At 38.0% G+C, this 26,296-nt stretch overlaps 1 protein-coding gene across 1 annotated transcript in view; it reads right to left on the reverse strand.

Annotated features, from left to right (window-relative positions):
* The window catches only part of LOC134381136 (serine/threonine-protein kinase MRCK alpha-like), a 36,900-nt gene extending 11,539 nt beyond the window's left edge, over positions 1–25,361 (reverse strand). Inside the window, exons 1-6 of the mRNA XM_063101179.1 lie at positions 25,291–25,361; positions 23,209–23,302; positions 22,711–22,841; positions 21,296–21,360; positions 18,956–19,032; positions 11,020–11,130 (exon numbers count right to left, since the gene is read on the reverse strand). Of these exons, the coding sequence (XP_062957249.1) occupies positions 11,020–11,130; positions 18,956–19,032; positions 21,296–21,360; positions 22,711–22,841; positions 23,209–23,302; positions 25,291–25,361 (549 nt within the window). The remainder of the gene's footprint in view (positions 1–11,019; positions 11,131–18,955; positions 19,033–21,295; positions 21,361–22,710; positions 22,842–23,208; positions 23,303–25,290) is intronic.
* Between the last annotated feature and the right edge of the window lie 935 nt (positions 25,362–26,296).

The raw sequence follows: 26,296 nt of genomic DNA on the forward strand, positions 1-26,296 counted from the left end.
GGAATTCATTACAAAAATGTATTCAGTTGTGTTAACTGGTTAAGCAGTATCTGTAGGTCTGTGTTCTTTACATCTAATACTGGACTGTGAGGTTTACAAGCAGGTAATCAGGAAAGAAAATGGATGTAAAGTGGGGGAAAGCAATGATGAACTGGAATCTAGGAACACAAGTTGGAATTCACAGAGAGGGACACTTTGCACTCTCTTGGCTACAAACTTAATTTCTTCGTCAAAAGTCGTGTTGTGCAGAATGCTGTAATAATGGTGGGTAAGTCCACAGGTGGCAGTTTCGTCAGAAGATTTGGGGCGGAAAATGCAACCAGTGCTGGTCTCTGCTCTCGGCAGGTAGGACACGCAACAGTGACTATAGCCAGATGGGCTTTGGTAAGTGGACATCCATGCTGACGTGTCCATTTACAACCTCCTTCCCTACCACCATGGCCACTTTGTTCATGAGCCCGTTGGGCACAGATTTCCCACCGAGGAAGGAGGATGACTGGTGTCCACAAAAATCACCCTAACCATCTAATTATTAAAATCTTCCCCTGCTGAGATCACCCTTGGGGAAGCACTCAAATGAGAGACAAATATATTCACATTCTGTACCTATTCAGGAAAGTCTGTCTATACTCCAGTCCTCAAACCTTCTCATTACCAAGTTTCCAATCACGTTCCTTCCAAGTCCCTGACCATTCTGTCGATTGGCTAGCCATATAGATCCGTATCTCTGGCCCCCTCTTCTTTTATGCAAAATGAACAAGGAGGTACAGTGCTCGAAGCTCTGCCCACTAACAGGATATCCCTTCACCACTTTCTATCAAAGCTGTTGCAGAGCAGGCAGGGCTGTTGCGCTGCAGCTGTCCTTTGGTAGTACTTGCATATCACACAGAATCATCTGGAAACCAAGCCCAAATTTTTTCTTCCTGAGGCAAAGGACTTCAATAAACATTTTCCAAAGATATGCAAATGGAAAATAAGCACATGAAAAGATTTTCAACGTTACTAGTCATTAGGGAAATGTAATCAAAGCCTCAGTAAGATATTATTTAACACCTAGTAGATGGATATAATATTTTAAAAAGTAACCAGTGTTGGCAAGGTTATGAAGAAATTGGAAACCTCATACATTGCTGGTGGGAATGCAAAATGGTGCAGCTGCTGAGGAAAACAGTTTGTCTCTTCCTCAAAAAGCTAAACAAAGAATTACTGTAAGACCCAGTAATTCTATTCCTAGATAGTAATTGAAAGTAGAGACCTGTACACCAACATTTATTGCAGCATTATTCACAATAGCCAAAAGGCAGAAACAACCCAAGTGTTCATCAATAGATGAATGGACAAACAAAATGTGGTACATACATAAAATAAAAATATAATTCAGCCATAAAAAGGAATAAAGAGGAGTGACATCATCAAAATGAGATGGCACTTAGCAGACTAGGAATCTCCAAATCCTTGTTTCTCCCATAGAGACATCAAAAGTCAGTCAAAATTTGGCTAAAGGGCCGAGCCTGTGGCGCACTCGGGAGCGTGCGGCGCTGGGAGCGCGGCGACGCTCCCGCCGCGGATTCGGATCCTATGTAGGAATGGCCGGTGCACTCACTGGCTGAGTGCCTGTCCCGAAAAAGAAAAAAAAAAAAAAAAAATTGGCTAAATCTGGTGACCTTGTGGGAACTCTGAAAAATAGTCAAAGGTCTACAGCAACCAAGCAAATGGCCAATCAAGAGTCATATTCGAAATGGTAGAAAATTTTGTGGCATATTTATTCACCCTCATGGCACTGTCTTAATTTGGAAGAGGTAGCACCCCAATTCTAAGTTCCCACCCTCAAACCAGAAGTAGCACAGCAGGCCTTATTTGCAACATTATAAACTGTCTGGGGGCTGTCTGAAGGATTGTTTTTTATTTTTTTTTCACCTATCTTAGAGTTGAGGTGGGGAGAAGCAGGATAGTTTAGATCTCAGGCTTTTTTGAAAAGTAGCAGAAAGTGGCAGGCACTACTTGTAAAAGTTTCAGGGGGCACTTCAGACCTGCAGACACCTGGACAAGAAATGACAGGCAGAGGCATACAATAGACCATCTAAGGTCCAAGTTGAAGCTGGAGTAAGAATCTTTTGGAAATTAAGATGTGTAAAAGCCAACATGTGTAAGGGGACTTGAAATAGCCAAACACAGGTCCAGGCGAGACATATGCTCAGAAAAAACCTAAGAAGTCCTTAAACTTCTCTTTGGGTTGATCCCAAGGCTCAGACCATGCTCTGCTGATTAGTAAAGGACTTCGCTAACACAGAGCCCATCTGCAAAGACTGGAGAAGATAACCATTTTTTCAAATGCCCAATTTTCAGCAAAAAATCACAAGGCATACAAAGGAACAGGAAGATATGGGCCACTGAAAAGAAAATAAAATGGCAGAAACTGTCACTGGAGAAACACAGGCACTGGACATGCCAGACAAATGTTTTAAAACAACTGTCAAAAATATGCTCAAAGAGCAAAGAAAAACATAAACAAAGAACTAAAGGAAATCAGAAAAACAATATATGAACAAAGTGAGAATATTAACAAAGACACAGAAATTATAAAAAAAGAAACAAAACAGAGAATTCTGGAGCTGAACAATACAACAACTGAATTGAAAAATTCACTAAGGGAGTTCAAACAGCAGTCTTGTGCAGTCAGAAGAGAGAATCAATGGGGCTGGCCCTGTGGCTCACTTGGGAGAGTGCGGCACTGGTGGAGCTGAGGCTGTGGGTTCGGATCCTATATAGGGATGGCTGGTGCGCTCACTGGCTGAGTGTGGTGCAGACCACACCATGCCGAGGGTTGTGATCTCCTTACTGGTCAAAAAAAAAAAAAAAAAAGAAAAAAAGAAAAAAAAAGAAGAGAGAATCAGTGAACTGGAAGACAGGAGAGTTGAAATTATCAATGCTGAGGAGCAAAGAGAAAAAAGATTTTAAAAAGTGAACAAAGTCTAGGGGACTTATGAGACACCATCAATTGGACAAATGTATTTATTATGGGAATCCCAGAAGAAGAAGACAAAGAGAAAGGATAAGAGAGCCTATTTGAAAAAAATAATGGCTGAAATATTCCCAAATTTGAAGAAAAATATAAATATAAAAATCCAAGAAGCTCAACAAACTGAGTAGAATAAACCCAAAGACATCCACACTGAGACACATTATAATCCAACCATCAAAAGACAAAGAAAGAATTTTAAGAGCAACAAAAGAAAAACAACTCATCATACAAAAGGGATCCTTAATAATATTATAAATGGGTTTCTCAGCAGAAACCTGGGAGGCCAGATGACAGTGAGATGATATATTAAAGGTGCTGGAAGAAAAAAAGAAAAATCTGTCCACCAAGAATCTATATCCAGCAAAACTGGTCTGCAAAAATGAGGGAGAGCTCAGGCACACATCTCTGACATCTCCAACCAGCTCAGCGATGACCACCAAACTGCTACGGGAAGTGCCCCAGGCTCCCAAGCTGGGGTGGTGGGGGGCCAAGGGCATCAGTCATACGTTTCCAACATCTGCCACCAGCCCAGCAACAACCACCAAGCTGATGCAGGAAGTCATCCATGCCCCCCATCAACAACCACAGGCAGCCCAGCAACAACCACCAAGCCACTGCAGGAAGTGCCTGGGGCTCCCAAGCCAGGGTGGTGGAGGGCCAAGGGCCTCAGCTATGCCCCTCTGACATCCACAACCAGCCCTTTGATGACCACCCAGCTGCCACAGGAAGCACCTCGGGCTTCCCTGCTGGAATGAGGAGGGTGCTATGGGCATTGACCAAGCCTCCCTTCCTTCCTACTCCTCTCACCCTATTTCCTTCCCTGTTCCCCTCTCGCCCTCCCCCCAACTGCTCTGCAACAACATCTTAGAATGTAAAAAATAATAATATTAATTAATTAACAAATGTTTTTAAAAAATGAATACAACTTACAAATTCAGTATAACATTTAATGATAAGGATGATTACCACTGTTCCACACAGTTATTAGTGACAATGAGCAAGTAACTAACAAAACTGAATAAAATTAGTATGATTTTACATATGTAATGCAAGGCCAGGCTCTGCCCTGGGATGTTATGAGCCTCTAACCTGTTGTGCACCCAGGGATATCTTTTGGCACCACTGATAGGGTCATGGATTCTTTTGGGCACACGTTACAGAGTAAACTTTGGCCATTTAGAAGCTTACTAGCATTTCTCCATGCCAAATTAATACAGAAGAGTAAAGAGATAAAAAATAATAATAAACATAGCAGGAACACAGGAGAGGGAAAGAAGGAAGGAAAAAAATGAAAGATGGAAAGGACAGATCAAGAAAAAAAGATGAGGGAGAAATTAAGACATTCCTAGATAAACAACGCTGAGGAAATTTATCACCACTGGACCTGTCCTAAAAGAAATGCTCACGGGAGTCTTGCAGGCTGAAATGTTAGGATGCTAGACAGTAACTCAAAACCAAATAAAAATATAATGATCTCTGGAAAATGCAAATATATGGACAAGACAAAATTCAGTATTATTGTAATTTTGGGTTGTAATTTCACTTTTTATTTTCTATGGGATTTAAAAGACGAATGTATAAAAAAATTACAAATCTTTGTTAATGGGTACACAATATATAAAGATGTAATTCTCCAGGGTAGACACTATGCTAGTACTCAAAACAGTTTTAATAAATTTTAAAAAGCTGAAATCACACAAAGCATTTTTTCTGATCACAATGGAATGAAACTAAAAGTCAGTAGCAGAAGGAAAGGAAAATTCACACAGGTGGAAATTAAACACAGTCTTAAACAATCAATGAGTCAAAGAAGAAATCACAAGGGAAATTAAAAAATACCTTGGGACAAATGAAAATAAAAACTCAGCATATTAGAACATAAAAGGAAACTAGCTCAACATAAAAAAAAGGCTATATATGAGAATACCACAGCTAACATTGTACTCATGGTGAAACACTAAAAGCTTTTCCTCTAAGACTTGGAAGAAGTGAAGGATGCCTGCTTTTACCACTGCAAGCAAACATAGTATTTGAAGTCCTGGCAAGAGAAATTACGCCAGAAAAAGAAATAACAAGCATTCAAATTGGAAAATAAGAAGAAAAATTATCTTTGTTCACGAATAATGTGATCTGATATGTAAGATCTTTAGATCTCGTATTTAAAGATTCCACAAAAAACTATTTGAACTAATAAATTAATTCAGCAAAGTTTCAAGACATAAAATCAACATACAAAAAATCAGTTGTATTTCTATACAGTAGCAATGAACAATCACAAAAATAAATTAATTCTTTTTATGATGGCATGAAAAAGAATAAAATAGTTAGCAATAAATTTAACTAAGGGGGTGAAAGGCTTGCACACTGAAAACTAAAAAACACTGCTGCAAGCAATTGAAAAAACACCAATAAGTGGAAAGACATTTGTGTTCATGGATTGCAAGAATTAATATTGTTAAAATGTTTATACTACCTGTTTTAGTCCATTTTCTGTTGCTTATGACAGAATACCTGAAACTGGGTAACTTATAAAAAAACCAAAATTTATTTCTTATACTTTTTGGAGGCTGGGTAGTCCAAGCTCCATCTGGTCAGGGACTTCTTGGTGGGAACTCTACAGAGTCCTGTGGTGACCAGGGTAACACATGGCAAGAATAACAAGCGCACTTTCAGGTGATTGCCTCATAAAGTCACCAGTCTACACCCATTGTTACCCATTAAACCATTATCCATTGCTCCATGAACGGATTAATCCATCCACAAGGGCATAGTTTTCATGATCCGATCACCTCTTAAAGGCCCCACCCTTCAAATTTCGTAATTGAATTTCCCACTCTAACACTGTTACAACATGGATCAAGTTTCCTATACATGAACTTTTGGGGAACATATTCAACCCATAGCACTACCCAAAACAATGTACAGACTTGATGCAATCCCTATCAAAATCCCAATGACTTATTTTGCAGGATAGAAAAATTTATTCTAAAATTCATATTAAATCTCAAGGGACCTCATGTAGCCAACAATCTTGAAAAAGAAGAGCAAAGTTGGAGGTCTCACACTTTCTGACTTCAAAACTTGTTACAAAATTAAGGTAATCAAAACAGTGTGGTACCACCATAAAACAGACATATAGACCAATGGAATACGATAGGAAGCCCAGAAGTAAAACCCTCACATATGTGGTCAAATGATTTTCAAGAAGGATGCCAACACCACTCAATGAAGAAAGGACAATCTTCAAGAAATTGTACTGGAAAACTGGGTATCCATATGCAAAATAAAAAAGTTGAACCTTTGTCTTACACCACATACAAAAATTAACTCAAAATGGATAAAACATGAAAACATAACTGCTTAATCTATAAAATTCTTAGAAGACATTAAGAAATATCTTCACCACATTGGATTTGGTGTTTACAACAGATGAACTGGACTTCATCAAAGTTAAAAACTTTTGTGCATTGAAGGACACTATTAAAAGAGTGAAAAAACAGGCCACAAAATGAGAGAAAATGTTTGTAAAATTCATATTTGATAAAGGATTAATATACAGACAATAAAAAGAGATCGTACAATTCAACAACAACAAACATCCTAGTTCAAAAATGAGCAAAGGACCTGAATAGACATTTCTACAAAGAAGATAGACCCCTACCAATAAGCACATAAAAAGACATTCACATCACTAATCATTAGAGAAATGCAAATTAAACCTTCAGTGAGATATCACATCACACCTACTAGGATTTCTCTAACATAACACAAATGGAAAACAACAAGTACTGGCAAGCATGAGGAGACACTGGAACCCTCGTCCAGTGTGAGTGGGAAAGCAAAACGGTACAGCCACTATACAGAACAGTGTGGCAGCCCCTCAAATAGTTAAACATAGAACTACCACGTGATCCAGCAATTCCACTTCTGACTATATTCTCAGAAGGGCAGCAGGGACTCGAACGGATATTGGTACGCCAATGTTCACGGCAGCATCATTCATAACAGCAAGAAGGTGAAAGCAAACGTCCATCAACTGATAAACAAAATGTGGTACGTGCATACAACAGAACATTTTTCAGCATTAAAAAGGAATGAAATTCTGATATATGCTACATGTGGATGAACTTTGAAGACACTACGCTGATTGAAATTAGCCAGACACAAAAGGATAAATATTGCATGACTCCACTCACAGGAGGTTCCTAGGTTATTCAGACTCATAGAGACAGACAGTAGGATGGTGGTTGTCAGAGGCTGGTTAGAGGGAGGAATAGGCAGAGAGTTTTTGTTTAATGGGGACAGAGTTCCAGTTTGGTGTGATGAAAAGAATCTGGAGCTGGGTGGTGGTGATGATGGCACTGAACTGTACACTTAAAAATGGCTAAAATAGCAAATTTTATTATATATATTTTTTACCACCATTTTTAAAAGGATTAAAGCTCTGATACATGCTACATGGATGAACCTGGAGGACATTATAAGCCAGGCACAAAGAAAACAATTATTGTATGATTCCAATTACATTAGATATCTCTAATTGGCAAATTTGTAAAGCCAGAAATTAGAGATTACCATGAGCTGGGGGTTGGGGGAGAATTTAGAATTATTATTTAATGGATACAGAGTTTCTGTTTGGAGTGGTGGAAAGTTTTTGAAAATAGTTGTGATAGTTGCACAACACTGTAAATGTGATTTATGCCACTGAGCTGTACACTTAAAAATTATTAAAACGGCAATTTTTTATGCTGTATACATTTTACTACAATATGAATAAGTAAGTAAATAAGTAAATAAATAAAGCTGATATGTGACAGAGGTGACATTACAAACTATTAGAGAAATGATAGACTGGTCAATGAATGGGGCTGGGACAACTAACTAACTTACTGGAAAAACTAGAGTTTTATTTCATAGCAAACAAAAATACAATTTCCAGTTAAGAACCTAAAAGAATTTAAATTTTTCTGGAACTTTCAAGATGGAAGGATAGAATAGAAATGAATTTAATTCAAAACAATCAAAAAGCACAAACAGTAAAATAAAAGACTGATGGATTTTACTACATTAGAATTAAAAACCTTTACACGACAAAACAAAAGCCATAATTGGATACCATTTTCTGCCAACCAGAATTGGAAACTTTCAAATATCCAGCAGCAGTAAGTGTTAGCGTTATTTAAGGAAACGAGAACTCTTACATGCTGCTAAGGGTGGAAATTGGCTTTTAAAAACTCTCTTGCTCAGACAGGGTGAGAAGGGTGTGCACACGTGGAGGGGGGCCTGGCGTGAGAAGGCAGAGCGTCGGGGAGGGAGAAACTAGCTGTAGAGACGGGAGATTGATACAGAGAGGAGAATGATCAGATCAGTAAGTACATAAAGATGATCAATCTCATTGTCACAGAAGAGGGTTAGAAATACAGAAAGGGAGAAAACTGAAATAAACTCTGTGGTGCTGGATTGGAATTAGAGGTATTTGTGTGTGTGTGAACTCACAGTTTTCATAGATGGGTAAGTAGATGATAGATAGATTTTGATATACAGACTGATATAGAAAAACTTTTCCTCTAACTCCAATAAAAGGGCCTGGAATAGGGACTCCCCAATAGCAACGAGTACCCCCAGAGCCCAGATCTTGACTTCTAAACACCCCAATTCATTTCCTCTTGATTTGATTCAGGCCATGTGTCTTTGGCAGGAACATCACAGATGTTCCTATCAGGTGACACATGACTTTTACTTATTTTTGTAATTTTTATTATTGTTTGGTTTTTGAGGCTGGCTAGCACAGGGATCTAAGCCTGGACTTTGGTGTTATGAGCACTGCGCTCTAGCCACCTGAGACAACCAGCCAGCCTGACTGTGATGTATGCCATGACTGAAGAGGCTCGCTTTGACCACGAGGCCCCTCTACTGTGAAATTACTCTTTTTTCTTTTGTAATTAGTACGTACTTTGGGGAGTTACCCTGAAAATGTGTGAGTACTCCATTCCTTACCAAATTTTACAGTTTATTTTTACCTATATGGACCCATGGTTTCTTATTTTATTCAATGGCTTATAATCATTATTGTCATTATTTATTTTGGTGTCCAAATGGTTGCAGATGGGCCAGTGCAAGCCTCTTCAGGCTCCTCACTATGTCTTTCTGACATGTCTCCGTCATTCTTTGAGCACTTTCTGTCTGGCAGAATAAAACGTATCACCTCATCTTATACTGCCCCAGTCTCAGGCTCAGCTACTTCTCCAAGAAATACTGAGTGTACTTCTGGAAGAAATAAACAACAACAAAATTGAGGAACATGCCACAAATAACCGGCCTATGAATTTCAAAAGTCAGGGTCATAAAATGAAAGAAATACTTAAAAAACTGTTCCAGATAGAAAAAGATCAAAGATATGACAACCAAATGCAATGCATGATTTTGAACTGGATCCTTTTGCCGTAAGGGACACCATGGGGACAATTGGTAAAAACTGAACAGGGTCTGGAGATTAGATGGTTGTAATGCATTGATGTTAATGATGATGTTGTATTGTGTATATGTAGGAAAATATTCTTATAAAAAATATGCACCAAGTATTGGGGCTGACACAAAACCAGATGACAACTTTCAAATAGTCCAGGGAAAAAATTAGTTTATAATATATTTGCAATCTCTGTAAAGTTTATGCTTGTCCCCAAAATATTAAACCAGTCTGTTGGAAAAATTTTAAATTAAAAATATGCATTTCTACTAGCCAATAACTAACAAATTGTCCTATATGTATACAAACAAGCAAGTCCCAACAGGCTCATTATAACAGAAAACTAAAGAATGGAATCAACCCAAATGTTCATCACAAGGAGCATTGTTATGTTAATCGATATGTATTTGTACACTGGAATATTACTCGGCAGTTAAAATGAATAAATAACATGAATAACATGAATAAACAGGGTGAAAAATGAGTTGCAAAATAATAGGAATAATATTTGTGTAAATGTTTTAATCTGACCGAGCAATCGTATGTACTTTAAGGGTACATGCACCTGTTGGTAAGTATAAGAAGGTGGGCAGGAAGGATACCCACTATTACAGGATAATTATTTAATAATATAAAAAATTTAAAAAGAATAAGATAAAATAAAATTATCAAAATTTCAGAGGCTCTGGACAGAATTTGAAAATAAGATCTGGCCTGGCTGTAAGCAACTCTGAAGTTTCCCACATGAAACTACACGCCTCCGGGGGACCGTTCAGTCCCACCCCAGGACTGCCAAGCAGGAAGCAGAGAACCCCTGATAATCAGGGAGAGGTGGAGGCAGAGAAGAAAGGGAACCCCATTTCTGAAGAGGGAGCAGAGGAAATATTTTCTTTTGTGGAGAATCACGCCCTTTAATTAATGTGAAGGGCCAATGAAGAGCCGTTTTATGTAGTATTATGCAGAGAAGATGCCATTGTCTCTAATTTTAATAAGTGCAATCGCAAATATATTTGTATACTTTACTAATTACACATAATGCCAGACTTGATACTGACAAGTATGTAATTATATAAAATGTTCCTGTTATATCACCACTTCTTAGTGTTAATGTTTTTTGACTGAAACATGATTGAATGTACATATCTAAATATTAATTAAAGCAACGCAAATAATGAGAGAATTGGACCTGCCAGACCATGTCCCTTCCTGGTTTGCACTGTGGTCGTACTGGTCATTTCATAATTCACATAACTATACTCTCTGCTCTTTAAAACCTTACTTCATTAAGCTCATTGTTCAAATGCAGGTAGAGTTTTTGTCTTTTTTCATTGATTTTAGAAGCAGATTTCTTATTTGAGCTTCAAACCTTCCTGTGTTATCAGCTAAACTTAATAATAATCTCTAATAGACTTTGCCTAACTAAGCAACGTATTCAGTTGGGAGAGAAATCTCACTCTATTTTTGCAATTGGATTCATTTTTGGTGTTGTTACACGTGACCAGTTAGGGAGCAAAGCTGCCCCTTGAGGCACCTTAACAAGGTCAGCTTCATCACCACTATGTGAGGAAGGAGACGTGGACCCGGAGCTGATATAAAACTTGGTCTTTAGATTCTGTTCACATATGTTCTCTACTGGACCAATCTGCAAAAACAAATCAGGAAAGACAAAAACCCAAGAGATCAACGTACAGCATCCACAGCTCTTAACGTAAGTCATGAACATTACAGTATTTCTCAGTAGTGGGTAACTACTATAACATAATTTTGGTATTTTTGTCAGGAGTATTTCAACACACAAGGCAGTAGCCTTACTGCTGCAAAGAGGGCACTGCCCACTGCCAAGCTCTTCCCTTCACATGGCCTGTCCTTCACCTCCCATCCTCCACGTGGAGGTACAAGGACATCGAAAGAGAGTGAGCACAATGGATTCCACCCAGAGTGGGTAATACAGATATGAACGAGAAACTAAAGATATAAATTCTGCCCCCGAATGTACCTGTTTTAGCTACTAAATGAAAGTAAAAGAAACTAATCAGCATCATGACTTTTGGTGCAAACCCAATCCCCTGCTCCTTTTGCAGCAGAAAAATACTGGCACTGTGCCCAATGTCTCCTATGTTATGAACTTTCTTAACTTTAATTTTAAAGAACATATAGCACATAATTTATTGATTTCCAAAATTATAAAGTTTCTTAAAGGCAGAGCTCCAAGATTTCTGTGTAGGAGAAGGTTTGTTGGCAGATGAGGAGAGATCTTTAGGGTAGCCCTCCTGGGGTTGCAGATAACAGTGTCTTGTATGTTATTGGAGAATAAAAATAGTGTTTTGTTGTTTTCTTTACACTTAATATTTACACACATAAGATGATATAGTAGTGGTTGTGGTGGTGGTGATAATTTTAATTGGGGATGTAGGGATTTGGGGGAGCGGGTAGAGATTATGGCTTAGAGCCACCACCGATGAAAGGCTCTGTGGGTTTGTATGAGCATGTTCTTGGGCTAACAGAACCAAATCTCTATAAAGTCAGGCCAAATAAGAAGTCACAGAAACCATTGAAGATATGCAAAGGAAAAACCTCTGCTTCGTAAGTTACTTCCTAAATTTGTTTTAAGTTCAAGGCAACATCAAACATGTGGCTTAAATCTCCAAATACCCTGTTTATGTTCCCAAGGTGGAGAGAGTACCTTCTATTGCTAATTCACATGACCACTGTCATGAAATGATGACACATGGTTCATCTAATATTTAATTGATGTCTCTTTGGTGTGGAGAATTTAAAAGTCAGCTTGTGGATTAATTCCTAGTACTATATTCTATGTGGCTAATATTTTAGAAAACCACAAGTCTCCCACAAAACAATTAAGCCTAACTCTGAAGGGTGGGACTTGAAAACCAGCAATATCTGTCACTAATTGCTGATAGAATTTTTTCCCTGTGGGGCCATAAGCTCACTGGGGAAGAGACCATTTCTGTTTGCAAAGCCAGCTCTCACCGCATTGTCGGGCACCTCCACTGACCGCCACCACTAAACCCTCCCCTCCCCACCCCTGACCACAGCCAAGCCCATTTACACTCACTACCCCCTGCTTTGCCAGCTTTTCCATTTACACCATTTCTCTCTATATTTATATTTTTTTGATAAATTTGTTTTTTAGTGTGAAGTGTAGCAAATATATGGAAAAGGGCATAAATATGATGTTAATTCATTACTACAATGCAAACATCCACAAAAATACTACCTGGGTCAACACACAGAATGCTGCCAGCATCCAGAAGCTCCTCACGTGCTCCTTGCTGATCACAACCTCCTTCCTCCCCAAGGGAAATCGCCTTTTTAGTAATCACCTCTTTGCATTTGTTTAGAATTTTATCATATTAAGCATGCATCCTTAAATTGCTCATATAGTTTAATTCTGCTCATAGAGTGTTCTCTCTTGGGCCTGCCTTTATTCATTCATGTGACTGTGTTATTGAACATAGCTATCACTTATTCATTTTCATTGCTGTATAGTATTCCATTATATTAATGCACCTGAATTTCTTTTTTCATGCCACAGTTTGATGAACAGTTGGTTTTTTTCCTGTTTTAGCTGTTATGAATACTCTTGAATGTATTTCCTGGCATATGCATTCAAGTATTCTTACAGGATGTATTTCCAGGAATGGAATTATAGCCCTCATATGGGCTCGTGTTGCACACATCCTCACCAAGGCCTGGTGTTGTAGTCTTTCCATTTTGGCCATTTTAGTAACTGTAGTGGCATCTCATGAGGTTTAGAACTTTTAATATGCTTATTGGATATCTGGATTTCCTCCTTTTCCCTCACTAGAACCTGACCATGCTGGCACCCTGATCTTGGACTTTTAGCCTCCAGAACTGTGAGAAATAAATGTCTGTTGTATAAACCACCCAGTCTAATGTAATTTGTTGTAGCAGCCCGACAGGACTAAGACACCCCCAATACCATATTGAATAGAAAGTCATAGAAGGCATCTTTGTCTTGTTCCCAAATATAAAAGTGGGAACATTTTAATATTTTACCATTATGCTGTTTGCTAAAGATTTTTGTTGCTTTTATTGATCTTTTATCAGATTAAAAAAGTTCTTTTCTACTTCTTGCTTGGGATAAGGGTTTTTGTTTTTGTTTTTCTATTACGAAAGGATTGAATTATAACAGATGTTTTTAAACTGTTATTAAAATTTTTATTTTTATTTTTTAATCCATTGATATATTATGCTGATTCATTTTCCAGTGTCAAACTTGTGTTATCGGAATAATACCAAATTTTTGGTTTTGCTGCATTATTCCTTTTATATATTACTGGTTCATTTCACAATGTTTCTTAAGAATTATTTAATGTTCATAATTAAGATTAGACTGAGATATTACCTTCCAATACTGTCCTTATCAGGTTTTGAATCAAGTTACATTAGCCACATAAAATGACTTTGGGGAGTGTCTTAGTCAGCTTGGGCTGTCATAAACAAATACCACAGACAGTGGCTTAAACAACAAATAATTATTTTTTCACAGTTCTGGAGACTGAAAGGTCAAGATCAGGGAGCCAGCATGTTTTACTTCTGCTGAGGGCTCTCATCCTGGCTTGCAGACAGCAGCCTTCTCATTGTGTCTTTGCATGGCAAAGAGATAGAGAAATATCTCTCTTTTCCTCTTCTTACAAAGCCACCAAATCTACCAGATTAGAGCCATCCCCTTATGACCTAATTTAACCTTAATTACCTCCTAAAAGCCCTACCTTTGGGGTCAGTGCTTCAACATATAAATTTTTGGGGGTGGGACACAATTTCAGTTCATAGTATTCCATCCTAGGACCCCCCAAAACCCATGTCCTTCTTGCATGCAAAATAAATTTATTCCACCCCAACAGCCCCAAAAGTCTTCACTCATTCCAGTGTCAACTCTAAAGTCTAAGGTTCGACATCTCATCTAAATATCTTCTAAATCAGATATGGGTGAAACTTGAAGTATGATTCATCCTGAGGCAAAATTCCTGTCCAGCCACAGACCTGTGAAACCTGACAAGTTACATGCCTCCAGAATACAATGATGGTACAGGCACAGGATAGACATCTCCATTCCAAAAGAGAGAGAGAGGAAAGAAGAAAGGGGTTATGGGTCACAAGCAAATCCAGCAAAGCAAATTCCATTACATTTTAAGGCTCAAGAATAATTCTCTTTGGCCTGATGCCCCACCTTCCAGGACCATTGAGATGGCAGTATCACTCCCAGCGCTCTGCAGGGCACCATCCCCATGGTTCTCTAAGAGGGCCCTGCCCATGTGGCTCTCTGCAGCAGCACCACCCTCTGAAATCAAGGAGGAAACAGCCTTACCCCCTGTGGCTGTGATGAGAGTGACAGCCACCTCTGAATGATACCGGAATTACCTGCAGCATCCTTCTTCCCTTTCCTTGAATAGTATATGTTCACAGCCAAAGAACTCCATGGCTCTATCCTGTGGCATCCAAGAAGTCTGACAGCTCTACTTTATTCCATCCTACTTTCTCTACTCCCTTTAAGTCAAACTATCAGTGTCTTGTTGGTATAATTCCTTCTCCACTCCTGGCTTCTGCTGAGGTGGATGATAAAATCCTGGACTCACACCCATGATCCCTTTATCAAATCGTTGTTCAGCCACATCCTTAGGGTTCTCCTCAGAATAGGCTTTCTAAATTTTGTAATATGGTTACACTGAGAATTTTCCAAATCTCCAATTTATGGTTTCTTTCTGCTTCATTATTTATTCTTAATTCATCTCTCTCTCCTTGTATTTTAATATAAGCAGTTAGGGGGATCCGAGCGGTACCTTCAATATTCTGCTTAGAAATCTCTGCTGCTAAATATCCAATCTCATTACTCACATGTTCCACCTTTCACAAAACACTAGAACACAATTCAGCCAAGGTCTTCATCACTTTTTAACAAGAATTGTCTTTCCTTCAGTTTCTAATAATCTGTTCCTCATTTCCAACTAAGCCCTCACCAGAATGGCCCTTAACATTAATATTTCCACCAATATTCTGTTTGTACTTATGTATTCTCTAAGAAAATGGAGCCTTTCTCTCCAGCTTTCCTCTTCCTTTGTGAGCAATCACCAGAATCACCTTTAATGTCCTTATTTCTACTAACAGTCCCATCAGCAATCTTGACTTTTAATAGCACGTACCTTTAAACTCTTCTAGCCTCTCTCCCCTATTACCCACCTACAAAGCCAGTTACACATTTTTAGTTATTTTTTATAGCAGCAATCCACTTCTCAGTACCAAAATCTGTCAGTCCAGCTTTTCCAGAGCAACAAAACCAACCGGAGTGTGCGTGTGTGTATGTGTGTGTGTGCGTGTGCATGCATGTAATTACAAGGAATTGGTTCACACAATGGTAAAGGTTGAGAAGTCCCATGATCTGAAATCAGCAAGCAGAGACCCTGAAAAGCTGATGGTGTAGTTTCAGTCCAAAAGCCAGCAGGCCCAAGACCAAGAAGAGCTCATAGTTCAGTTTAAGGCCAAAGGCAGGAAAAAACCAGTGTCTCAACTCAAGCAGTCAGACAGGAAGAGTTCCTTCTTATTCACAGGAGGGTCAGTCTTTTTTTCTATTCAGGCCTTCAACTGATTGATTGACCTTCATGGTCACCCACAGTAAGATGGCCAATCTGCTTTACTCAGTTTATCAATTCACATGTTAATTTCATCTAGAAACACTCTCACAGACATACCCACAATAATATTTGACCAAATATCTGGGTATCTTGTGGCCCAGTCAAGTTGACACATAAAATTCACCATAAAAGGGAGTGTTCCTTATTTTTTGGAACATTTTGGGTAAGATTATAATTATTTCTTCTTGAATGTTTGATAGAAGCTATCTGGGCCTGGAGTTGAATTTGTGGAAAGATATTGAACAACAGACTCAATTTCTTTAATGATTATAGAAACTCATGTTTTCTACATTTTCCTCTAGTTGATTTTGATAAGTGATATTTTCTAATAATTTGTCCAAAGTTTTTATTTCTTGACATGAGATTTCCTCATATTTTAAAATAGCCTAAAGTCATTATGTACTGTTTCATTTATTTTTAACTATCTGCCCCAGCTATGACAACCCCTTTTATCATTTGTGATATTGGTTTTATGTACTTTTTCTTTCTTTTTTTTTTCTTAATAAACCATGCTATACTTTAAAAAAATTTTTGCTAGTTTTTTTAAAGTCCAAAGAATTGGCTTCGCTCTTTCATTGTATTTATTATATTTTTTCTACATCTTTAATTTTAGCTTTTATGTTTGTTATTTTTTGCCTTCCACCTTTTTTGGTTTTAAATTGCTATTCTTTCTGTAACTTCTTAAAAATGTATGCTTAGTTCATTAACTTTTCAGGCTGTCTTCTTTTCTATTTTATGTACATAAGGCTACAAATTTTTTCTAAATACTGATTTAGTTGCATTCCATAAGTTTTCATGTGTAGTATTTTTGTAATTGTTTAGTTCAAATTACTTTCTAATTTCCATTAAAATTTCTACTTTGACTCATGGTTTACTTAAAAACGTATTTATTAATTTACATATAAGAATTTAACATATATTACAAAATAGTTATTTCTAACTTAACACTCCCATGGTCAGAGAACATATTCTCCATGAGTCCAATCCACTGACATCTGTTGAAACTTAGTTTGCGACCCAGCATAAACTCATTTTTAAAAAATGTTTTTGTAATTTTAAAAAGAGAATACATTTAGTATTTGTTATGTGTACTGTTCTGTATTTTTCCATTAGGTTGGTTTTCTTAACCATTCTAGTCAAATATTTTCTATCAATTACTGAGAAAGGTGTGTTCAGATCTATATCTATCATTGTGGACTTGTCTAGTTTACCTTGTAGTTGTGTCCATTTTCATCTTATTGTTTTTAGGCCATAATATTTGGTCCTTATATATTTAAAATTAGCATGACTTTGAGGAATAGTAACTTCCTATCATAATTAAGTGACTTTCCTTACCTCCAGCAATAATTTTTTTTGCCTTAGATTTTATCTGCATCAGTTTTCTTTCAGTTAATGTTGAATTGATATGAAAGTTTCCTATATGCTTATGTCTTACAGGTCTCCCTTATAAACAGCACACGTTAGACTTTATTTGTATCTATTTGACAATCTTTTACTTCTTTTTCTACTGGAGTATTTTGTTCACTTGCAATCAGTTCAGTTACTGGTTTACTGAGATCTATTTCTACCATCACTGGTCCCACCCACACTCAAGAGGAGAGGATTTTACAGGACTGTTAAGGGTCACTTAGAATTCTGCCTCCCAGACCACCCTAGAGGGGATGTCTCAGGGCTTCCATTTGTCTCTCTCTGCAGTTATAGTCCTCGCTCACTCCCTGGCCATGGAGATGATGCATGATTCATACCAGGTTTTTAGAATGTTTATTCTAATTATGTATTCAGGGTAGATCTATTGGGTCAACTGAGAAACAGTGAAGGCCAAAATGCTGTTTACTACCTGGTGTTATACAGCCGGCTGGTGGACAACCACAGTGCTTTAGGGCCCAGGAATTACTGTTAACTTAGAGCCAGTGTCTGTGACGTCTGAGATGCCTGGGTGTTTCTTCCACCTTAGAGGGTAGTAACTTTAGAATTGCCTGCAGAGCTTTCTCTCCCAGCAGCGGTGCTCACCCTGGCAGCAGCCGTTGGCTCCAGTCTGCATTTTCTCTCTGCACTGTGCTAACCAGCCTCATGGTGGCACCCCAGACATCTGGGCTGACCCTTTTCCAAGCGTCTAGGTTCTGAGACCCCAGCCCCTTCCTTTAGTTTCCCCAGCCCAGGGCTGCTCCTTGCCATGGCTGCATCTGCGTGACCTCACCATCTGCTTTTTTGCCTTTTTAGTCTTCCAATGCCTCTTTAACTAACTCTTTGTTTTAAAATGTCTCCATTAACACAACTGCTATAGTTTCTGTTTTCCTGGCTGGAGCCTGAGGCACATCCAAAAGCTCATCAACAATAGAATGGATAAAATAATTACAATATGTTCACAGAATGGAATATTACATGACAATACAATTGAACAGATTATTGCTGCACATGACATGGGTGAACTCACAAACCTAATGTTGATGACGCAAAAGGACATGAGCTGTATGATTCCATTTACTTACATTCTAAAATTAAATCACATTGTTTAGGGATGCACATACAGGTTGTAGAAACGTAACAAAGAACGAGGAAGTCACTACCATGAGTATCAGGGTAGCAGCTTCCACTAGCAGAGAGGGAGGGGTTGTGACCTAAAAGGGCACTCTCTGGGGTGTTAGCCATATTTCATTGTCACCCGAGTGGAGGTTTTATAGGTGTTTGATTCACTTTTCTGCATAAACTTGTACATCATAGATCAGAATATAAAATGCAGTTGGCCCTTGAACAACACAGCTGTGGAACACCCTCTAAAAGCTTAGTACTTACTTCTTCTTGAGCCACTGCATTACATGTTGTATTAAAAAGTGCCCAGGAAGACGGGCTTGAGTCCTGCTGCCACATACCTAGAAGGCAACGACAGACGTTTTTAAGCTGAAAAATTGAAACTAGTGTTCATGGCTTTTTCAGTCCTAATCTACTTAACATTGCTCTCAGACCACGTTCTTCAGAGATAATTTCATTTATCACATACTCATATTTAAACCAAAACATGCTTATATTTATTTACACATTTATATTTATTAGATACCTTTTAACATATCTTAGCATTCTGCATGTCAAATAAAACAATAATTTTTAGCAAATTCACTTTAAACTTATAATGAAAGTACATAAACAAGTTACATCAGTTTTCATGAATTAACTCCTGTCTGTCAAATCATTCTTTTTTTTCCCCAATAGTATTACATTTAACTAAAACTTGAAACATTTTTGGAAGGCCCAAGGGGATTTCAGAAATATGGTCATTTCAACAATGGCTGCTTTTTCTATACTAGTTTCTCCCTAGTTGAGGTATCCATTTCAATTTACTCCTTGCAGCTACCTAGTATGGCACTTTTTTACCTAAGTTTTCTGTAATAAGAACATAAGCAGTCATAAAACAAATAAATATATTTAGTTATATTTAAAACTTTTATCGTGGTATCAAGATATTATTTATTTAGACACAACAAGGTATCCAACTACAGGTGTTTTTCCTCAGAGGAATTTTAAAGAAATGTCATACTTTGTTATCTAGCGATTGTACCAACATTAAATATATGGTATTCAAATTGAAATCTTAGAGTATGACTATAATTTTATTTAAATATTAGGGAAGAATACGCACCAACTTTTATTTTTTCTACCAAGCACACCTTCAGCAATGGACATTATGAGGAGTTTGAGATTTTCAGATATAAATCACTAACATGTTTGTTTAATGATCAAATAAGACAGTGCGCTCAGAAATGTCACATGACACTGCAGAAGTGCTTTATTGCTCTGCAGTACTCAAACAGAAAATAATGAGAAAAAACAAAACTGGGTTAAAATGTTAACTTCATAAAGCATTATGATAATGGTCTTTCTCTATTAAGAAAGACTTGATATACTGATAGGCTCGATATTCCTTTCAAGGAATTTTAAGGACTATCAAGCCTATCAGTACACTCACCAGCCAATGTTTGGTGTTTTACATTCAATGGTGTTTTACAGCAAGAAAGGCTCTAGCCTTGGTCTTCTTGCTGGGGCATTTGCCCCAGGGAGGGCCACAGCTTCCTCAGTGCTCACATAACTTTTGTCCTACATTCAACAGCTCTTTACACCTACCTCTATTGAATTAGAATCTATCTCGGTTTTCCCCCTTGTAAGGGTAGCTAGAGTTCTCTTTAACTGTTTCTTCTATTGTCCCTGAAGAAGTCAGTCCACAGATATTAATTGGACAGCCACTGCTTTCCAGAGTTTTTCTAGCCTAAGTTCTTCACTAGTTCACTCTCTACCCTCCAGAATATTCACCAGCCAGTGCAGGACACCCCACTCTGATCTAGTCCAGTGTGTGCCATGGAACTGTGGAATGGAAGGACAGGGAGCACAGACATGCAGAGGAAGGCCCACTAACTAATTTGTGCTTAAGAAATGGCCTCCAGTTTGAACCTGAGAAAACTTTCATATCGCCAGAATGGCTCTGTCTCCTGCTGTGACACATGGGAGCATCCAAAACTGGGAAGTGATAACTGTTATGAAATTTTAAAAATTATAAATTACAAAAATATTTTTAACTGAAAAAAGGTAGTTCCATTTAAAGCAACCATCATAGAAAGATCTCAGAATTGTTTAAAATAAAAGCAAACAATGGGTACAAAATTGCAATTAGGAGGAATAAATTCTGGTGTTCTATTGCAAAGTAGGGTTAACTATGGTTAACAGCAAGGTATCGTCTATTTTAAAAATAGCTAGAAGAGCTTTTCAATGTTCTCACCTCAAAGAAATGATAAATGCATGATGAGGTGATAGATATGTGAAATACCCTGACTTAATAATTATACAACATGTATGTATCATCAAATTGTACAATTATGTGTCAGTACAAAGAAAGAAAGGGAAAGAAAATGGCTCTTTGAACATTTTATTAAGAGTACACACACACACACACACACACACACACACACTCATGCACACACACAGGCACACACACACACACTAACCTTGGGCTGGCTTATGACAGCAGTTCTTGCACCTGCATGGTAAGCTGGCTCTCACTGGCCAAATGGCCCATGAAAGTACAGTGCAATAGATCCTGACTGAGACAACAATTACCCCACACCCTTTTAGGTCTGAGCTCCTCACCCTTATTCAGGTGTTCAATTTCTAACCCCGCGTCAGATTGGTACTTCTTTTTGGCTTTCATCTCACTAAAAGAAGCAGAAAGAAGGGAAGATGTCATTCGGTGTTAAGTGCTGCAGTGATCTAAAACTGGATCCCACGCAACTGGAACGTGGGGCTAACGTGGTCAGAATCCTCAAACTGAATTTCATATTTAAAACAACACTCTAGATAAGGGAGATCTGAAAAAAAATAGATTGGGGTTTGTTTCATAGGGAACCAAAATAATGGAGCAAATAAATCAGTACGTAGTATTTTCCATTTGATTTGAATACCTGCTTTTGGGCAAATGTGTGAACTGAGATGCCATTAGCATAAGATGAAATAGCATGCTTATTCTGACACACTACACCGTTATTATGTGATAGGTCTCTAACACTGTACCATTCACATACTGGGAAATGGTTTTTCCTTTTTATGTTAAATAAAGTATACTGGTCTTATAAGCAGATTGGTTATAACATATAAAGCTTTTGGTTTTAAGTAATTTAACTTCTAACACTGACATTGATCCAAGTGTCAATGACTATATTAAGTGAACAAGGCACGAGAGCTGGTCTTCACAGGCTTGTATTTCTTCTTGTCTCACTACATGACTTTTGGAACATATTTACATAGGAGACCACTGCTATACTCATATTTTTACTGTGGTTTGAATTTTAATTTGTTTTTCCCTTTTTTTCCGCAACATTATATCATCTCATGTACACTGTTGTATTCATTAGCCACATTTATTGACTATCTGTATGACTGTCATGTTACCATTTGCACTGTTGGAGTTTAATTTGCCCTACTTTTGATGGTAAGAAGGGAAGGAAATTCTTCACTAAGCAGAAAACAAAATAGGGAGAGGCACTGTTTAAAAAATACACATACTACAATATACAACATAAGCTATACGCTATAATAGAAAACATGTCATGTGGCAACCGACATCAGTAAGATCTTCAGAAGTTAAAGGTTTACAGAAAATAGGCTCAAATTTTAGTTTACCTCATTCTATTTTCATTTAAAATTGTAAGTGTATATACATAGAATTCCTTACGAGAGGATTTTGGGTGCTTCTGAATCAAGGAAATTTTCAAATGAGGAAAGAATGACAGAAACTTTACTCATAGGTGTATTGGTGTTCAGTATTACTCAGTTTTACTGATACCATTTTGTGAAGATGCTAGGATCAATGAAATTTAACATATGTTGAAAGCATACATGTTAAAAGCAAATAATCACTTTCAAAATTTTCATAACTTCTCATTTCATAGGAGAAGTCTGTTCTTTTAGAAACCCTAAACTTTAGGTCATGGGAACAGACTGAACATGTAACCTTAAGGTAAGTGCCTTGCAACCACTTATGAACTGTTAGAGTGACTCGGCCTTACCAGTCAACTGTGACCCGATTCCCTTCTGGGAGCACCTGTCGGGATGGCCATTGTCTGTCCAGAGATGACTCCAGCTTAAGCATGGCTGACATATCCAGTTTATCAAACTGCTGCATCTCCCCTGGTGTTTTCTAAAAAACCATGTAAGTAGGTTTTCATTTCCATCTTATATATACAACATTTAAATTCCATCCAGAAAAACATTAGGAGGTACTCTGGACTATAACATTTTTTGAATAGTAAATAGAAAAATTGCTTGTTAAAACACATTATTTTTCCTTAAATTTGGGATAATATTAAAGACTCATATGAACAGTCTCATTTTCATACTTATCACCATGATAGCTGTCCCCCAAAGCAGGGCCGATTTCTTATGAAAAGGCTTTTTTTAGGTTGAGACCTAGATAAATGGACATAATTCGGCAGCTTCATCATCATGGTTTTTGGCTCTTCTTTGCTGCATTCTGCGAGCTTTCCTGGTCTGTGACTGACACTCACTCTGGCTCCAGTAACCAAGCTGAAATTTCTTAAAGACTCCACCTCTTTGGTTATTCCCAAGGTCAAGCCCTGGATATCCTTTTCATCCCTGATGCTAGAATATAGAAAGTGAGAGACAGATATAAAACACAAACATGGAAAAAAATAAAACAACCTAAATGAGAATATAGAAAAGATACCCTACAGTAAATCTTAACATAAGTATTTGAATCATAGAAATAATTTACTACAAACAGAAAAGAGGAAAAACCTAGAGATACTACCAAAATGTGTAGACCTGGATCTTCGCAAAGCTCTTAGAAAATAAGGTGGCTGGCTAGATTTAAGACACACTGGATGGGAACAGATCACTTCCTAGATTTGAATCACACAGTTGGAGAAATTGTTAAGTCTTTTAAGGGCAAAAACAGTTTTTTTAAAAAAATTATTATTTAATTAAGATAGGTCACTATTCAAAGCTTTTTATTCTTAATTAGAGATTACTTTAAATATTAATGTGGGCATTGAAACTCTACGTTATGCTCATCTTGCAGTAGTTTACTGATAAGCATTCTGTACAATGCATGCCACTTATTAATGTGACCACATTAAGCCCCCATTCCCAGAAGGACCACCTAGGCACTGGAATGGTTAGTTCCATCACTCCCCAGCAAGTTCGGAGGCCGGCAAATGAGAATTCAGGTGTAAAAGCAAACTAAAGTCACTTTCGGACATGCAAAGAGATAGGAAGTTTACTACACATGGACTTTTCGGAAAGAATTCCTCCAGGATGCTCTCTAATGTAAAATAAAAACTGGATTCAGAAAAGAGGAACACAAGACAGAGAATAGTAGTGACATAACTAGCAACCTATGGTTAAGTCTAAAATACTGTCAGTAAACAATAACTATCTTGAACTAAAATGCCAGATGAGGCCAGCACATGACTGCAGTGCAGTGGTGAGAATTCTTGATCAAACACAGGTGAAACGCAGCAACGACCCTGCTGTCAGCCTCCCTACGACTATGTGACCTTTGCAAAGGTAGCAATACTCATACAATAGTGAGTCTCCTCTGTTACAATCAATGTCTACCACGAAATATGCCAAGTTTCTTAAGCACCTCAGAAAAGACATGCCATATAGAAATCAATTCCATAATTTTGAATATTTTTAGTGCTAAAACAAGAACGTACAGCATTTTCTATCCCTACTATAGGAGGAAGCATCACAGATTTTCATATAACTGAACTTTATGTACTTGGAAAATATGTTTTTTGAATCTGATCTACAGAGACTTTGCTTTTATATTACGTGTAATTATAGTGGAACTTGTCGAAACTAGGGCTGTCTCAGACTCACATGTGACACATGACATGAAGGGCTTTTAAGGGAAAAAATATTTTCTAGTGTGGACTTTCTTGTATGTTATTAATCAGAGACGTAAATTGGGCTGCTAGGCTTTGAACACATTCTTGTGGTAATTAAAAGTAAATAACTGCCAATAACAAGTCACAATTAGAAGAGGTTAGACGAGAAAAACACAGACCAAAACAAATTCAGAGACGAAACATTGCACTGAAGATAGCACAGGCATCAGGGTCACATAGGCCTGGGAACCAGTTCAGGCACCAGCTCCTCGAAGTTTTGTGACCTAGAGTTTTGTTACACAACATGTGAAGACTGGTGTGTGTGTGTGTGTGTGTGTGTGTGTGTGTGTGTGTGTGTGTGTGTGTGTGTGTGTGTACATTATGTAATGTACATATATCACATACACCTACACATCAGTCAAAACCTCAGAATTGATAAATCAGGAAAGTAAACTGAAGAATTTTTAGGAATTATAAACCCAGTTAATTTCCTAATTCCTTAACTTCATGCAGTATTTTAAACACAGTGCTACCTGTATTTCAAAGCACCATTTCCTGTTACAATTTTTAAAAGATAGTAGAAATCTATTTAATAAAAATAAATATTCATTTTAAAGCAGAAGCCCTGAAACCCAGCTACAAGTGCAGAGGCTCCTTACTACATATTTTTTAAAAGCATCGCTGGGCTGTGATGGTGAATAAGTGGGACACAACTGAGGATGTGGCCTCACGTACCTCCCCGAGGTGTTGTGCAGGGGCTTGTAATCACGCAGCCTGTGGAACAAGGGCATTCTCTCCTTGCTCATGGTAACACGACACTCCCAGGGTTTCCCCTCCTGGGAGATGCAAAAGACTGTGGTGGAGGTGGGAGGCTGCAGAGTCTGCTCACTGGTTCTCCAACAGTCCGCAGGAGCTGCTGATGTTGGGCCAACTGCTGCTCCCTGGGCTGGAAAGTTCCTGCCCCAGGATTCCAGGGATGGCTCTAGCAGAAGTGGCAGTTACACCTGAAGACTCAATGTGCAGGCTGGATGGGTGTCCATCGTAATGACCTGGCTCATGGGAAAGGAGGAAATCCTCCCCTGGTGGACGATGGGACAAGTTGAGGGGGGGCACTCTGGTGACAGTATTGGGATATCTGATCATTCAACACAGCCTTTGAACTACGAACTTTCAGACGTGTGTGTGCGTGCGTGTGTGTTTCTGATACCACAAGCTGGTATATGTCTTGGAATATATAGACATATACATATATTGGACAAGCAGGAATTGTTACAATTTTTTTTTTTCTGTTTTGTGCTATTGAGGTAATCCCTTTTGGTAACGTTTTATTTGGATACAATTTCAAACTTGTGGAAAAGTATAAGAATAGTACAAAAAGCTCCTGCATTTTGCCCCATTTGCTCTCTCTCTCCCCCCCCACCCTCTCTCCCTCCATCTACATGTAATATGCACAGTTTTTTTCTGAAAAATTGAAAGTACATTTCAGATATTATACCCTATTACCCCCTAAATACTTGAGAACAAGAACATCTCCTGCATAACCACAGTACAATAATGAAAACCTGGAAATTCAACATTACACAACACTGCTGCCTAAAATACAGTCCGTACTCAAATTTGGTCAATTGTTCTAATAATGTCCTTTATAACTATTTTTTCCAGGTTCAGGATCTAATCTGGGACCACTCATTGCATTTAGCTGCTGTATCCTTTAATCTGGAGACGTCCCTCAGTTTTTGTC

The sequence above is a fragment of the Cynocephalus volans genome, chromosome 6 (assembly GCF_027409185.1).
Source record: "Cynocephalus volans isolate mCynVol1 chromosome 6, mCynVol1.pri, whole genome shotgun sequence".
NCBI lineage: Eukaryota > Metazoa > Chordata > Mammalia > Dermoptera > Cynocephalidae > Cynocephalus > Cynocephalus volans.